General features: G+C 43.7%; 1 protein-coding gene across 2 annotated transcripts; it reads left to right on the top strand.

Moving 5' to 3' along the window:
- Nucleotides 1–2,578: 2,578 nt before the first annotated feature.
- Nucleotides 2,579–7,505, top strand: LOC123082345 (transcription factor ICE1). Of its 2 annotated transcripts, none has more exons than XM_044504693.1 (4): nucleotides 2,579–3,682; nucleotides 6,470–6,691; nucleotides 6,915–7,085; nucleotides 7,194–7,505. In XM_044504693.1, the coding sequence occupies exons 1-4, from the start codon at nucleotides 2,693–2,695 to the stop codon at nucleotides 7,272–7,274; spliced, it is 1,464 nt and encodes a 487-aa protein (XP_044360628.1). In that variant the 5' UTR covers nucleotides 2,579–2,692; the 3' UTR covers nucleotides 7,275–7,505. The 2 variants fall into 2 exon arrangements, with proteins under 2 accessions (XP_044360628.1, XP_044360627.1); XM_044504692.1 differs by having other exon boundaries at nucleotides 7,191–7,492.
- The last annotated feature ends 9,230 nt before the right edge of the window (nucleotides 7,506–16,735 follow it).

The following is a 16,735-nucleotide window of genomic DNA, read 5'->3' as shown; positions in this document are numbered from 1 at the left end:
GAGATTGATATGATGAGAATAGACCCGGGGGCCATAGGTTTCACTAGTGGCTTCTCTCAAGAGCATACGTATTCTAAAGTGGGTGAACAAATTACTGTTGAGCAATTGACATAATTGAGCATAGTTATGAGAATATCTAGGCATGATCATGTATATAGGCATCACGTCCGTGACAAGTAGACCGAAACGATTCTGCATCTACTACTATTACTCCACTCATCGACCGCTATCCAGCATGCATCTAGAGTATTAAGTTAAAAACAAAGTAACGCTTTAAGCAAGATGACATGATGTAGAGAGATAAATTCATGCAATATGAAATAAACCCCATCTTGTTATCCTCGATGGCAACGATGCAATACGTGCCTTGCTGCCCCTTCTGTCACTGGGAAAGGACACCGCAAGATCGAACCCAAAGCTAAGCACTTCTCCCATGGCAAGAAAAACCAATCTAGTAGGCCAAACCAAACTGATAATTCGAAGAGACTTGCAAATATAACCAATCATACATAAAAGAATTCAAAGAAGATTCAAATATTATTCATAGATAGACTTGATCATAAACCCACAATTCATCGGTCTCAACAAACACACCGCAAAAAAGAAGAAGATTACATCGAATAGATCTCCACAAGAGAGGGGGAGAACTTTGTATTGAGATCCAAAAAGAGAGAAGAAGTCATCTAGCTAATAGCTATGGACCCGAAGGTCTGAGGTAAACTACTCACACTTCATCGGAGAGGCTATGATGATGCAGAAACCCTCCGTGATGACGGCCCTCTCCGGCGGAGCTCCAGAACAGGCCCCAAGATGGGATCTCGTGGATACAGAAAGTTGTGGCGGTGGAATTAGGTTTTTGGCTCCGTCTTTGTTCATTTGGGGGTACGTAGGTATATATAGGAGGAAGAAGTACGTCGGTGGAGCTTCGGTGGGCCCACGAGGGTGGGGCGGGCCTGGGGGTATAGGGCGCGCCCCCTACCTCGTGCCCACCTCGAAGCTTCCTTGGCGTAGGGTCCAAGTCTCTTGGGTCATATTCAGGAAGAAAATCACGTTCCAGAAAGGTTTATTCCGTTTGGACTCCATTTGATATTCCGTTTCTTCGAAACACTGAAATAGGCAAAAAAACAGCAATTCTGGGCTGGGCCTCCGGTTAATAGGTTAGTCCCAAAAATAATATAAAAATAGAAAATAAAGCCCAATATAGTCCAAAACAGTAGATAATATAGCATGGAGCAATAAAAAATTATATATACGTTGGAGACGTATCACTCGCCGCCCGAGACCAAATCCGGCTATTTAAGTCGGCAGGCGTCCCGCAACCCTAGCCCATCCACCCCCTCTGCGCCGCCAGTCTGAGCCCATCCATCTCCTCTCTCTCCCACTCCGGCGCTCCGCCATTGTCCGGAGGAAGATCACCTACTATGCAATGCTCGCGCCGGAGCGCTGGTACGAGATCCAGCAGGAGATTCGGGCGAGACAAGCCACACGCGTCGCCCGCATCGCTGTCGAGCTGCCTCCGAAGAGCCGGGGGAAGAGGAGGGAGAGGAGCTAGCTCTGATGGAGGTGAAGGAGGCGGAGCAGCCGAAGCAGGAGCTGCCGGGCTTCAACATGGAGCAGGCAGATGCGGAGTTCATCGTCGCTCAATCAGAGGAGATGACGAAGCAGATGGCCATCCTGGAGTCCATTCAGGATGAGGCCTATGTGAAGGCCAATCGGGCGTTCCTTCGGCAGGAGCCGACGCGCTCTTCGCCGAACTTGACGCGGAGATAGAGGCAAAGGAGGCCGAAGCAGAGCAGCCGGAGGAGCCGGAGCTGCAACTGCCGCCCATGCTGCCGGAACCGGGCACGGAGATCGTCGACATCTCCGACGACGAGTAGCTAGGTGATTGACGTAGTACGTAGGTTTATTTCGTTTGCATGTCTTTGTATAGATTTAAGAATCTAGTATGAGATGTCCGGATGCAACTCGTGAAAATTGAGGCATGCCTGGTCACTGCCGGCGGACGCGTCCGGTTTGAGGGGTCATATTTAACATATCCGGTTGTAGGTGCTCTAAGAGTCACCCTGAGCGTTGAGCCAAAAAAAACATATCCCAACAGTCACCATGTTCCTTAATACTCTCTCCGTTCAAAAACATTTGTTTGAGAAAAATGAATAAAAATAGATGTATCTAGAATTAAAATATGTCTAGATACATTCATTTATTCTGATAAGTATTTTTGGATGGAGAGAGTTTTTTTGGAGGTCTCTTTCAAAAGCACCTTAGGGGCGTTTCTGCCTTTTCCAGGCGTTCAATCGTTCGCTCCATACGCTTTGTACTAGGAGGGCTGGGTATTTTGGACCCCTCGACTGACATACGCTCTGTATTACCCGCAAAAACAAAAAAGACATACGCTCTGTATTGGGGTCCAAGAAAAAAAACTTCAAAGAAATAAATAGGAAAAACAAATATTAGGTGGGGTGGGTATTCTAGTAAATTGACACTTTTCTTTCTTGCGTGGGCAGCCAGCAGTGGACAGTGGTTTCCTGCCATGCATATAGACCCAATTCGGTGCGAGAAGTAGAACTCGCCTCGGGACCTCCTCCGCCATCTTCTCTCCTCTGTCCCGCTCTGCCATCTCTGCGCATCGCAGCTCCTCGTCGGGCAGTTACCACACCAAACATAGCCACGCAGCGCCGCCATTTCCGCGGCTATGCTGCCGCAGTTCAATACTTGTCTTTGGGTGCAGGAAGGCGACGTCCATGAACACCAGGGCCTCGGTCACGACCAGGCGGCGCTGATGGGGCTGGAGGCCGGCAACCACCACGACCAGCACCTCCTGCCTATGCCCTCGGGCGGAGGCGGGGGGTTCGGCGCCCCGCCGATGCTTGATGATGACAGCTGGTACTTCGACGCGGTCGGCGACGCCGCCGGGAACGGGTCCATGATCCCGGCGCCGGCAACTGTGGAAGCGTCGGGATCTAGCTCCGGATTCGGGGATGCTTCCCAGATGTTCCCGCTCCTCGACGTCCCTGGGTTCGACCTCGACATCTCCGGCGACCTCTCGGCGTTTCTTGGCGCCGGGAACGCGCCGAACGCATCCCTGCTGCCGCATGGGAACACAGACTTCCTCGGCTCGTTCGGTGGCTTCGGCACCGCACCGGCACAAACGACGGACTTCGGTGACCTCGCTGGTTTCGACTTGTTCGATACCGGTGCCCCGGGCTGGAGCGGCCCATCCTCAGAGGGGCCGGCTGCTCCGGCGCCCCAGACCGCTGCCTTCTCTGGGCAGGGCAACGCGAAGGTGCTGAGGCCGCTGGAGAACTTCCCGGCGTCGGGCGCGCAGCCAACGCTCTTCCAGAAGCGCGCACTCCGGCGTAACGCCGGGGAAGAGGACGGCGGGAGGAAGCGTAAGGCAGCGGAGCCTGACATAATACTCGACGACGCCGACGATGACATCATCAGCATCGACGCGTCCGGGCTGAATTACGACTCGGAGGACGGGAGGGGCGTCGAGGAGAGCGGCAGGAAGGACGGCAACGAGTCCAACGCCAACAGCACGGTCACCGGCGGCGCTGCGGCTGAAGGGAACGGGAAGAAGAAGGGGATGCCGGCCAAGAACCTCCTGGCGGAGCGCCGTCGCCGGAAGAAGCTCAACGACCGGCTGTACGCGCTTCGGTCTGTCGTGCCCAGGATCAGCAAGGTGAGAAATTCTCTGTCTTTTTTAGCAAGAATTATCGTTCGCATTGTACGGTTTGTCACAGTTCATCCACGCATCTCAGGTGCAGTTCTACCTGTAGATTATGGACCAACACAGGCTTTGAAACGCCTGTGTGTCATCTACAGAATAACAGAAACCTTAGCTCATAAGTTTGTTGCTGGGCATGCACACCCCTTAGTCTGACAAGTTCTGTGGTTTAGCATAAACACCCCTTAGAACATGTTATGTTTGCATTATTTTGCGTTGATGGTTCTCTCTATTTGGCATGACCGTAATTCTATTGTTTTAGGATGACTGCCTATCATATTTCTACTTGCCTTTGTTAGATTAGAGTAATTTTAACCCGCAAAAAAAGATTGAAGTAATTTTAGGTATTAGTCATTGCTTGGTATACTGTATATGTATTCTTTGCATGTATAAATTAAATTGTCATAATTTTTTCATTAGTAGTCGCTTGATATACGGATTTCCATTTATCGTACGAATTAAATCGGCACATTTATTTTATTAAAGCTAAATTGTTGTCCAGTGTATCGCCATTCACTGTCGCTGCTGGCATTTGTTCCGTTTCGACTCGATTATCGTAGAGGTGTAGCGAGTGAAATTACTCCTCCACAACCGACCACCCGTTGGGGGGTCGTCTGCTCGTCGGGACACAGTTAGGCATAGGGGCCCACACACGTGACCTATGTTCTCTTTCTCGGTATGGCGCCCATGCATATCTGGCCTTTTTCTCGGCTTATTTTTGTGTGAAAGTTTCAAAATTCTGAAAATTCAAATCATTAAATTTGGTGTTTCCATCATATTGTCATTAGTAGTTGCTAGAGATATAAATTTCTTTTTCTTAGACGAATTAAATCAGCATATCTATTTTACTAGAATAAATTGATTTCCATCTTACCATACAGCTGTCTGTGTTGTCTCTTCTTCCATTTCTACTCAATTATCATAGAGCTGTAGAGTGCGAAATTACTCCCTCCACGGCACCCTCACTGCTCGTTAGGGGAGCGTCTTCTCGTCGGGACGCTGCCAGCGGAGTGGCTCACGCACGTGGCTTCTCCCCTTCGCTCTCATATGCTCCCTTTCCTGATGTGGGGCACATGCACATGTGGCTTTTTTGAGCTTTTTTCCCATGGAAGTTCCAAAAATTGAAATATATATTGAAAGTTCAAATATTCCAAAGTTTAAGTTCCGAAAGTTGAAACTTCAAATTTTGTTTTCTTCTAAGTTTAAAATTTCAGAAGTTTCAAAAAGTCACACAAGTTTCAGATTCCAAAAGCTAGGCAAGACTTTTCGAAAGCCAATTGTGCGATTTCTAAAAGTTGCCAAAAATGAACATGCAAGTTTCCAAAAAAGGAAAAGTTGTCCTACTCTAGATTGATCGCATAGGGCCACAGGTATGGCAGTTAGCCACGCCTGCAGAGAGATAAATCATAAAAATAGTTACATGATAAGATTCATGCTCTAGCTTACCGTCTGAAATAGTAAATTATGCATTTTTTGGTGCAAATTGTCGTGTAGAGTTGTGGATGCACACTAGTTTAAAGAACGTCTCATATCATAAGTGAGGGTTTAGCCTTGTTAGTCACACACACACACACACACACTTGTTCTGGCTAGCTTGGAGATCTACTCCAGTATCTCTCGTCTGCCTTTTTTGTTTAGTTTCTACTGATGATTATGTATTTGCATGGCCATAAGTTTTGTTTACAAAGGCTACTGAATTTATACCTCTCAAACTAAATAACTACACGATTTTTATTTCCTATGTGTTGCTTCTTATATGAGTTAAATGTGATTGATGTCCATGAGTTGTACTACAAATAGATTTCTCTCAAATATACTATTGTTATCTGCTTTTGGTGCATGTTATTCAGGTTCTAGTCAATTATTAGAGGTATAACAGATTGCAAAAAAAATATAAATTTTTAAATCATGTTTTTTGCATTACTTGTGTGCCGCCAGAAAAGTGCAACTTCAAATACCGGAGACTATTATACATCATGGAACTGTTCAAAAGACATCAACTACATTTATTTATAATGATTATATTTTATAAAAGGGTGTTCTTTATTAACTCAAAATGCAACATCTGGTGGATCAAAGCATGATGAGCACACACCTGACATCGATTTATTCAATTATATAAGGAGAATCTTTTAGGAGCGGAACTTTTGGTTCCTGGGTACATATGTACCCTATATGAAAAAACAATTTAGAAATTCAACAAAAAGTCAAAAAATTCTGAATATATTTTTGAAATAAACTTGCCCTTTCATTGTACTAGTGAGAAAAGTTTCAGAAAAAGAAAATTCCTCTTTGACTTATTTTCAAAAAAGATAAATTTTCGGTCAAAATAGCATGAATAGTGACCTATTATAGCAAATAAATTTGTCTTTTTCACTGTGAAGTCAACGTTGGTTTATTTTTCATGAAAATTTATATACTAGTGCACAAGTAAGTCAAGTTTAATCTAAAAATACTTTTGAACTATTTTGACTTTTTATAAAAAATCCCCATATAGGGTGCATATACATGCGGGAGCCAAAGGGTATTTCCCGAATCTTTTAGTTTCACGCACAAGAGAATCCACAAGTTCTTTTAGCTGGGAAGAGCATGAATCATGGTGTAGTCTACACCATCTACTATGGCTAATTGTTTATTACTTGAGATTTCATCTTTAATTTTTTCTGCATACATAGAATTAACAAATTATCCTTCCTCTCTATGGCTGATTCGCTAACTGATTTATGTGGTTGCAATGGCTAGATGGACAGGGCTTCCATTCTTGGTGATGCAATCGAGTACCTCAAGGAGCTCAAGCAGAAGATCAATGTTCTTCAGAATGAGCTGGAGGCATCTCCTTCCGCGTCCTCGCTGCCTCCGACACCTACAAGCATCCACCCTCTGGCTCCTACAACTCCTACAATGCCCGCGCTGCCATCTCGCGTGAAGGAGGAACTGACAAGCTCTCCTGCTCAGGAACCATGTGTAAGTATCTCTGGATCTCTCTGAATTTTCACTCAAGCAGAGCTAAACCTGCATGTCAAAAAAAATTGCCCCCCTTGACATGATATGGTATTCTTTTTCTTTTTGCTAATGTTTGTTAGCAATAGACGAGAAGAAAACTAAAGCTATAAAAGATTGATGTATACATTAGATTGTGTGATCATCTGCATACCTAAGATTTATTTACTTTCTCTGGCTGCAACAGGTTGAGGTTAAGCTTCGGGAAGGTCGGGCCGTCAACATCCGCATGATGTGCTCTCGCAGGCCGGGTGTTGTGCATTCTTCCTTGAAGGCCCTCGAAGGCCTTGGCCTTGACGTGCAGCAAGCCGTTATCAGCTATTTCAATGACTTTACATTGGATGTCTTCAAGGCCGAGGTACTGTGATACAAGCCTGTCACCACGTTTTCTGAAACAGTGGAATGTAAATACTTTGTGCCGTTAAAAAATCCCTCAACTTACTCTGTTTGTTCTTCATGTCAGCAGTGCAAGGATGGCCCTGGTCCTCAGGCTGAGGAAATCAAGGCGGTGCTCCTGAAATCTGCGGGGTTCCAACCAGCGGCTTAGGAGGGCAGGAGAGCCGAACCAACTTCAGAGGACAGCATACCAAAGGAATTTACAACGAGTTTTCTTCTTTCCAAAAGACGATTTTGCAATAAGTATCCATGGCTTTGGACATAATAATGTCAGTTATCTGTTTTACTCGAGCACTTCTCGGTACATGATTGTTTTCGTCATGGTTAAGCCTGAACGTGAATTGTGTTTGGTTAATAATAAGGCGTAAAACTTTCTTGGATGATCTGTCTTTTCGCTTCCTTGCACGATTTTTTCCACTTTTTTTGGTTGCTGTGGCTTCAGCTCGGTTTGCAAAAACCAAGCGATGATTCTGTTCTGGTGAGTTGCTTTTTTTTTTTTGAGAATTTGTTCTGGTGAGTTACTGGACTCACGGAGCAGGCAGGGTGGTCGTTGTACTGGACCCAACAACGCCGTCTTCACTGCAGCCTGACACTGGCAGGGCTGGATTTGGCTGCTTTCCAATGAAAGCTTGGTAAGAAAAACTGGTCCAGTGTTTTATAGCGTAAAAATAATCGTCGCTTGCAGCCTATTTAATGCTCCTTCGTTTCATCAAAATACCAATGCGTATTAGGGTATTCTTCTTGATGAAAAATTGCTGCGTCCACGGTACAGGTCGGAGCAACATGCAACATTGACCCGTAAAACGGACACAACATCCGTCTACGGACATGGATGCAGGGACCGACCATCCAACGCTATGCGCATATATTTCAGATCGGCTTTAAACAAACCGGAGAATTACATGCAAATCGGATGATTTTCATTTAAACCGGACAAAAACATTTACATTTCGGACATACTTTTAACTAAACTATACCAGGCTATGGTCAAACTAGTCTGCGGCTGACCGCAACGGATCTCCACTCGCACGACATGTCTTTACCATGTCCGGCAGCCTGCTCATCAGACTGCTAGTAGCCCTGGAGGGATATGCTTCAACTAGAGGGGGGACGGGGATAGCCTCTCCCCGCTTCCGTGAAGCACAAATCATGGTTTGTTTTTGGGCGGGGAAAGACGACCGCTGTGGTCTATGCCCCAGCTTACCGGGCAAGACACCAGTTGTGTAACCCGGCGACATGGTGGCGGTGGCCTTCATGGAACCCAAGTGATGTCTGCAAGCCAAACTGGGTGGTGTAGCACTTTCGTGGAAGTATCCCAATTAATAATCATCCCAACGAAGAGCATAGGAGAGTATTTATAATGGCGCTTCTGTCACACACAAAGTGTCATAATTTTTGTGTGAAGTAACTGCTTGAGCTTCTGCAAATATTGTTATTGTCTCAGTAAATGGATAAACCAGAGTAACAAGGGCAAAAGGTTTATAGTAGCGAAGGTAAAAACTCTTATAAGTAACTAACATAAATGAAAGTGAGGGTGGTGTTTTCTGCAATGAAGAGATTAGGGGCGGAGAGATTCAGTTCATGATAAGAATATATATGGTTCAGTGCGACGGTAATATCAGTTACCTTGTATTATACTCATAGTATTTGATATGTGTGTTCCATAGGCGGATCACCCTAAAGTTATGAAACTCATCATCGCGGGATTATATATCATTCTATGGTCCTGCTTCACCGTTGCCACAGAGTGGTCGTTTCCACAACTAAGGTCCTTGGACCGGAACCAAGCATTAGGTTTAATGGATCACTGTTATCTCATATTGTCTTCGGTCCTCATAGATATCTCCACCTGTCAAGTCAAAGTTCACATATTTCCTAAACAATATGTCTTATCTGTGTAGGTCTTGATATCATGTTGCCTGGGCCCTTAAATTGGACAACATACATAGGGTTCACCACAATATAACAACATAGTAGACAAATTATACTACTACAAATACAAAAGACTGCATATAGATTAGGCACATATGAATCTTACCACTCACCTACATATCACACGCCTATATATAGGGAATTATTCACGCATCATAAGAAATCAATCAATCACAACAGAGATAGATCCCATGAAAACCATATCGATAATACCGGGAGGATCCACAATAAGATGAAATTGATAATTCAAATAGTCTTGATCTCCAGATGAGATTGAATAGAGTTACAATTGTTCTCACAACTTGGAATTCCTCTTACAATAGTGAAGGGGGTGATGATTATGGAGATGAAAGGACCAAAACTAAGAAGATCTCCAAAGGTTCTTCCGATCTCCTCTCTTCTTCCGTTCTCGCTATGATGGCGGCGGCTAGGGTTCTCTTTTCCCCTAGGTCCCTTCACGAAAGTGTATTGTATAGACGTGGTGGAGCTGTTGGCACTCGATACGATCGCTCACACAAGTGCTTGCGGTCATATGGAATGTCGTCTTTTGATCTGCTGCGCCTAGTGGCTTGAGTCTATACATGGAAGTTGCTCCAATTGGCTTGATTTGTCGTAATTCTCCTCAGGTTTCCTTCCATATATGACATTTCCTCCCAAATAATGGAAAACGGATTTTATTATTAGTGTTAGAAATATCTAAGAAGTGAAAAAGATCCGGTGAAAATCAAATAAGAATCACTCAAAAAACATCACAAATTCTCGAGCCATCAACTCCCCCAAGCTTAAAACTTGCTCATTCTCGAGCAAGCGAGAAATCAATGGAATGAAAAGCAACTTGATTGAGTAGGAAGAAGTTTTATCGGCTCGATAGAATATATCATATCCATCTTCTCTTATCCTACAATTTCATTCAAGAAAGTATTCACATTTGAATAGATGCACTTAAGCTTGTTGCCTAACCACATGTAGTTTTCTGTCACTAGTTATAATTTCTCAAACCAAATTTTCATTGTTAACCAAGGGTTTAGGCAAGCAAAATCATTTCTTTCTTGCATGGGTATTCATCTTAAGTTCTTAACAAAACAAATACATTAGGGGGTTTTGGAAGTTAAGAGAGCAAAGAATTCAAGCTTTTCATTGACATCCACAAGTACCTCCTAGTCATGGCTTTCAAACTCTTCTCTCAATCATTATCCTTTGGAACTTCAACTCTTGATGATGGGGTTATGCCAAAATTTACTATATGCAATTAGGTTTTGATGTGGCTTAATTTTGTGCACTATGGATCAAGCAAGAATGGTTATCACTTTCGAGCTCAGCGACCAGTGCTCTTATTTACCACATACACACTTCCTTGGAGAAGGTTGATCATTTACCACTCAACCTCCAAGTCCATGACGACATCGCAATTACGTGAATTATCTCAACATATAGCAACGAAACATGAAGCCAGCCATGAGCTGGAGCTCCATGATTTTAGTATCCCGAATAAATTTTCGCATAACCTCGATCACTTCAAATATTCATTCCTCCAAATAATCCTATCAATAGGTGTTATCAGGTCAATCAAATTCAGCATATGGAGTTGAAGTGCTTGAATGCTCGTTCTCTTTGAAAATTTCAAGCCCCTAAGTTTTTCTTAGAATTTTTTTCAGAGCAAAAACATGCTTCACAACAAGGTTTCACTAGCAAATTTGAAGTCGGGAGTCATGATTAAATGATATTCAAGTAATGAGACGAACTAACTCAAGTGCAACCAGTCAAATGAAAATTCTTTCTCAAAGCTCACGTCTTCCATCGGTTAATTCCCACTACATTTTCTTCATTTCGAACTTGCTAGTGGTAAACAAATCTGTGAGCTTGAAGAAACAGAAAACAAACAAAAAGAACTCCAACAAAGCAAGAGCAAAGCTTGCTCTTCAAACTTATTATGCAAACTAAATATAAACATGCTAAATAAAAAGAAAAGGAAGACGAATAAAATATGCATGCATGGATAACTAGGGGATGATCTTCCCCAAGCCTAGGCTCCGAGCCTACTCTCTAATCCAAGTCCTCGTCATCGTCGCCCCTCTGACCAGTGTGAAGCCACTTCATCTGAGATTGGCCACTAGAGGACTGATCTCCCGTGTCGGGGTATGGCTTCTAGAAAGAAAAGAGGGATTGGATGTTCCCACTAAGCAGGTTAATGTTGTTGTTGACCTCACGAAGGTCTGTGTGGATCACTCCGACCTGGTGCTACAGCTGCTGAAACTCTACCATAGGCACATAATCACTGCCTTGCCCAAAGTTAACTCGGGGAGCATATTGGGTGCATTACCCCATGTATCCCAACTGTGACCATGCCCCTCTGCGGCGGCATCCACTCAGGTGCTAGCTCGGGATGAATATCATTCCCGAACCTAGTTGCGTGTCTATGCTCATTGATTTCATTAATAGAGAGGACCCACATATCACGTGTAGAAACAGTAAAAGCTTGCGGCAAGGGGAAGCGCACATCAGTGGTCACACCATTTGGTAGGGGGCATTTGTAGCAATGCCCCCTTGCACCGGTCTAATGAAATGATAGTTGGTCATCACCCTATGTTTATGTGTTGGAAATATGCCCTAGAGCTAATAATATTTGTATTACTATACTTCCATATTCATAATTATAGATTTTATATTCTATGCTATAAGTGCTATGATTCTGGAATATGCGATCCACTGGAAAGCTCATATGCACGTGTGGAATGGTGAACGGTTAAATAAAAGGTTCCTAGCCTTGCCTCTAGGACTAGCTCAAGTGTTGTTGGTGATCACGTTTTCCAGATCTTAGGATATCGTTAAGTGTAATGATAGTCCTAAAACAACATTAAGATTATGATGTTAGAAGGAAGATCATATTGAATCGACCCAAACTTGCCTGCTATGAATTGAGTTAATATCTCTGTAATCAATTGTAATAACATGGAGTGTTAACGTGTGATTTTTCTCCTTAGACCATGAGAGTACCATAGTCACATCTTACCATATGGTGGGCTTTGGGGTTGCTCAAACATGACCTGTAACACGGTGATCATAATGACAACTTAAAGGTTCATTGGAAAGTTTGGCAAGGGACTAGATAGCTCAAGAGTGGGTTTGCTCCTCTGACGATGGAGATATATTCTTACGACCCTCTCGGTGTGACGGTATCCGTCATCGTCTAGCCAGACACATGTGACTAGGTCATAGGGATGTCGGAACACGACAACGAGAAAGAAGAACAAAACTGATCACGAGGATATCAGTATAGTGAGCATGTGATGACTCAGGAGGATACCGATGCATCCCGGGTTTTGTGAAATATTGCAAAGGAAAGGAAACATCATATGATAACCAAAGGTTCACTCGAGTATCATGCATGTGCTCATAGGGATTGATATGGACGTCCACGGTTCCACTGTCGATCCTGGAATGAACGGTTGCGTTCATGTTTATGAGTTACCAAACCTACGGGGTCACAAGCTTAGGAAATCATGATATGATGAATGTTAGTAGGACGAGAGTGATGAGAACATATTTGTGGAATTGTTTCATTAATATTTGGAATAGTTCTAAGAGGATCTGGAAGCATTCCGGAGTCACCGGGAGGGTTTCGAAGAGTATCGATTAATACCAGGTATTACCGATAAATATATATAGGTGGAAAAAATTTCTGGGGATGTTAAATTATATATAAAGTGGTCTGAAAATATTTATAACAAATTTATATTTAAATTAATATCAACGGGCCTTAAAATGCCAAGAGGTGGGAGGCAACTTGGGAAACAAGGGCCCAAGTGGGGGGAGGCGCCCCTTCCCTAAGGAAGGAGGCCGAATTGGGGTGGAGGAGGAGTCAGACTCACCCCTAGGCCGGTACACCATGGGGGACATCTTCCCCCTTAGTGGCAGCCCTCTCTCCCCCTCTAACCTATATATACTTGAGGATTTGTGCTCTTTTGAACACACAAGTTTTGGAGCCTCCTCTAGTTCTTCTAGTTCTAGTTCTAGTTGGTTCTAGTTGACTAATTAGAGCTAGACTAATCCTCATAATTATAAGAAGCCCCGTGTAGTTCTTATCTCTTCCCACAAATTCTCCGGCAATGATTATCTCTAGACAGCAAACCGCTGCCGGATTGTGAAGGTTGTGATACGTCTCCAACGTATCTATAATATTTTATTGTTTCATGCTATTATATTATCAATCTTGGATGCTTAATATGCTTTATTATGCAATTTTATATCATTTTTGGGAACTAACCTATTAACACAGTGCCTAATGCCATTTGTTGTTTTCTGCTTGTTTTTGTTTTCCAGAAAATCAATAGCAAATGGATTTCAAACGCTATGAAACTTTTTGAAGATTTTTTCTAGAGAAAAGAGACCCTAGAAGCTTCGGAAGGAGACCAGACGACAAACGAGGAGACGACAAGGCAACAGGGGGAGCCATGTTACCTTGTGGGCCCCATGTGGCTCCATCTGACTTGATTCAACTTCTATAAATTCTTAAATATTGGGAAACCCCCACGGAGAGCCACCCGAAAAATATCGGCGCCGCAACCTTCTATTCTTCCACGATCCCATCTGGAGGCCTTTTCCGGTACTCTACTAGAGGGGGAATCGGTCATGGAGGGCCTCTACATCAAACTTGGTGCCCTTTTGATGATGTGTGAGTAGTTTACCACAGACCTGCGGGTCCATAACTAGTAGCTAGATGGCTTTTTCTCTCTTCATTGATCTTCAATACATTTTTCTCCTCGATCTTTTTGGAGTTCTATCATGTGTAATCTTCTTTTGCGGTGTGTTTTTTGGGATCTGATGAATTGTGGGTTTATGATATGATTATTCATTGAAAGTAATTAAGTCTTTTTTCAACTTTATTATGCACGATTATGATAGCTTTGTATTTCTCTCTAATCTATCTGTTTGGTTTGGCCAACTAGATTGATTTATCTTCACTGTGAGAGGTGCTTTGTAATGGGTTCAATCTGTTGGGGAACGTAGTAATTTCAAAATTTTCCTACGCACACGCAAGATCATGGTGATGTATAGCAACGAGAGGGGAGAGTGTTGTCTACGTACCCTCGTAGACCCAAGCGGAAGCGTTGACGCAACGTAGAGGAAGTAGTCGTACGTCTTCCCGGTCCGACCGATCCAAGCACCGTTACTCCGGCACCTTTGAGTTCTTGGCACACGTACAGCTCGATGACGCTCCCCGGGCTCCGATCCAGCAAAGCTTCGGGGATGAGTTCCGTCAGCACGACGGCGTGGTGATGATCTTGATGTTCTACCGTCGCAGGGCTTCGCCTAAGCGCTGCTACAATATGACGAGGTGGAATATGGTGGAGGGGGGCACCGCACACGGCTAAGGAACGATCACGACGATCAACTTGTGTGTTCTAGGGTGCCCCCCTGCCCCCATATATAAAGGAGCAAGGGGGAGGCCGGCCGGCCCTTGGGGCGCGCCAAGGAGAGGGGGGAGTCCTCCTCCTAGTGGGAGTAGGACTCCCCTTTCCTAATCCAACTAGGAATAGAGAGGGGGAAGGAAAGAGAGGGAGAGGGAGAGGGAAAGGGGGGCCGCACCCCCCCTCCTAGTCCAATTCGGACTCCCCATGAGGGGGGGGCGCCACCTCCTAGGCTGCTGCCCTCTCTCTCCCGTCAGGCCCACTAAGGCCCATTACTTCCCCGGGGGGTTCCGGTAACCCCTCCGGCACTCCGGTTTTATCCGAAATCACCCGGAACAATTCCGGTGTCCGAATATAGTCGTCCAATATATCGATCTTTATGTCTCGACCATTTCGAGACTCCTCGTCATGTCCATGATCACATCCGGGACTCCGAACAACCTTCGGTACATCAAAATACACAAACTCATAATGAAACTGTCATCGTAACTTTAAGCGTGCGGACCCTACGGTTCGAGAACAATGTAGACATGACCGAGACACGTCTCCGGTCAATAACCAATAGCGGGACCTGGATGCTCATATTGGCTCCTACATATTCTACGAAGATCTTTATCGGTCAGACCGCATAACAACATACGTCGTTCCCTTTGTCATCGGTATGTTACTTGCCCGAGATTCGATCGTCGGTATCCAATACCTAGTTCAATCTCATTACCGGCAAGTCTCTTTACTCGTTCCGTAATACATCATCCCGCAACTAACTCATTAGTTGCAATGCTTGCAAGGCTTAAGTGATGTGCATTGCCGAGAGGGCCCAGAGATACCTCTCCGACGATCGGAGTGACAAATCCTAATCTCGAAATACGTCAACCCAACATGTACCTTTGGAGACACCTGTAGAGCACCTTTATAATCACCCAGTTACGTTGTGATGTTTGGTAGCACACAAAGTGTTCCTCCGGCACACGGGAGTTACATAATCTCATAGTCATAGGAACATGTATAAGTCATGAAGAAAGCAATAGCAACATACTAAACGATCGGGTGCTAAGCTAGTGGAATGGGTCATGTCAATCAGATCATTCAACTAATGATGTGATCCCGTTAATCAAATGACAACTCTTTGTCCATGGTTAGGAAACATAACCATCTTTGATTAACGAGCTAGTCAAGTAGAGACATACTAGTGACACTCTGTTTGTCTATGTATTCACACATGTATTATGTTTCCGGTTAATACAATTCTAGCATGAATAATAAACATTTATCATGAAATAAGGAAATAAATAATAATTTTATTATTGCCTCTAGGGCATATTTCCTTCACAATCTTGCTGTGTCCTCACCTCGTGACAGAAGAGGTAGTGATGCACGTATTTGTATTGTTTTCATTAAGGATAAAAGTATGGTGTTTATTCATATTGCTTGAGTTTACTTTGTCTACATCATGTCATCTTGCTTAAAGTGTTACTCTATTTGTTATGAACTTAATACCATAGATGCATGTTGGATAGCGGTCGATTGGTGAATTAATAGTAGTAGATGCAGGTAGGAGTCGATCTATTTGTCACAGATGTGATGCATATACATGTGCTCATTGCCATTAATAACATCATGACTACGCTCTTTCATTCAATTTCCCAACAGTAATTTGTCTACCCATCGTATGTTATTGTTTCGAGAGAGAAGCCTCTAGTGAAAACTATGTCCGGCGGGTCTACTTTAATCATATTACTAAAACTAAAAATACCTTGCAGCAATTTTACTCTTTTTATTTTACATTTATTTGTATCTATCCACCACTATCAAAATTTAATCCTTGCAAGTAACTAGTTCAAGGGGATTGACTACCCTCTTGCCCGCATTGGGTGCAAGTATTTGCTTTTGTTTGTGTAAGTGCCGACGACGAGGATTTGTGTGGTTCTCCTATGGTTCAATAACCTTGTTTCTCGCTAAGGGAAATACTTTTCTGCTACTATATTGCTTCATCCTTCCTCTTCGGGGAAAATCTCAACGCAGCTCACAAGTAGTAGAAAGATTTTCTGGCGCCATTGCCAAGGAGGCACCATCAAATTCTTACTAGTTCCTTCACACAAATTATCAATTACTTGCTTTACTTTTTATTTTCCTTTGCCTCTCTTTTTTATCTCCCTCACTTATCTAAAAAATAAAAATACCAAAAATATTTTGTGTGCTATCTTTGCTTGGGTTGCCATGTGCCTTCTATTTGCTTGCATCTTCTCTTGCTAAAAAATATTGATAGGGATCC

The sequence above is a fragment of the Triticum aestivum genome, chromosome 4A (assembly GCF_018294505.1).
Source record: "Triticum aestivum cultivar Chinese Spring chromosome 4A, IWGSC CS RefSeq v2.1, whole genome shotgun sequence".
Taxonomy (NCBI): Eukaryota; Viridiplantae; Streptophyta; class Magnoliopsida; order Poales; family Poaceae; genus Triticum; species Triticum aestivum.
This window is presented reverse-complemented; position numbering and strand designations above follow the sequence as displayed.

Excerpts from the sequence above, each read along its gene's own strand:
- LOC123082345 (XM_044504692.1), top strand. The coding sequence starts at position 2,693 with ATGCTGCCGCAGTTCAATACTTGTCTTTGGGTGCAGGAAGGCGACGTC. Across the intron at positions 6,692-6,914 it reads CTCCTGCTCAGGAACCATGT|GTTGAGGTTAAGCTTCGGGA; the intron begins GTAAGTATCTCT and ends TGGCTGCAACAG. Across the intron at positions 7,086-7,190 it reads TGGATGTCTTCAAGGCCGAG|CAGTGCAAGGATGGCCCTGG; the intron begins GTACTGTGATAC and ends TCTTCATGTCAG.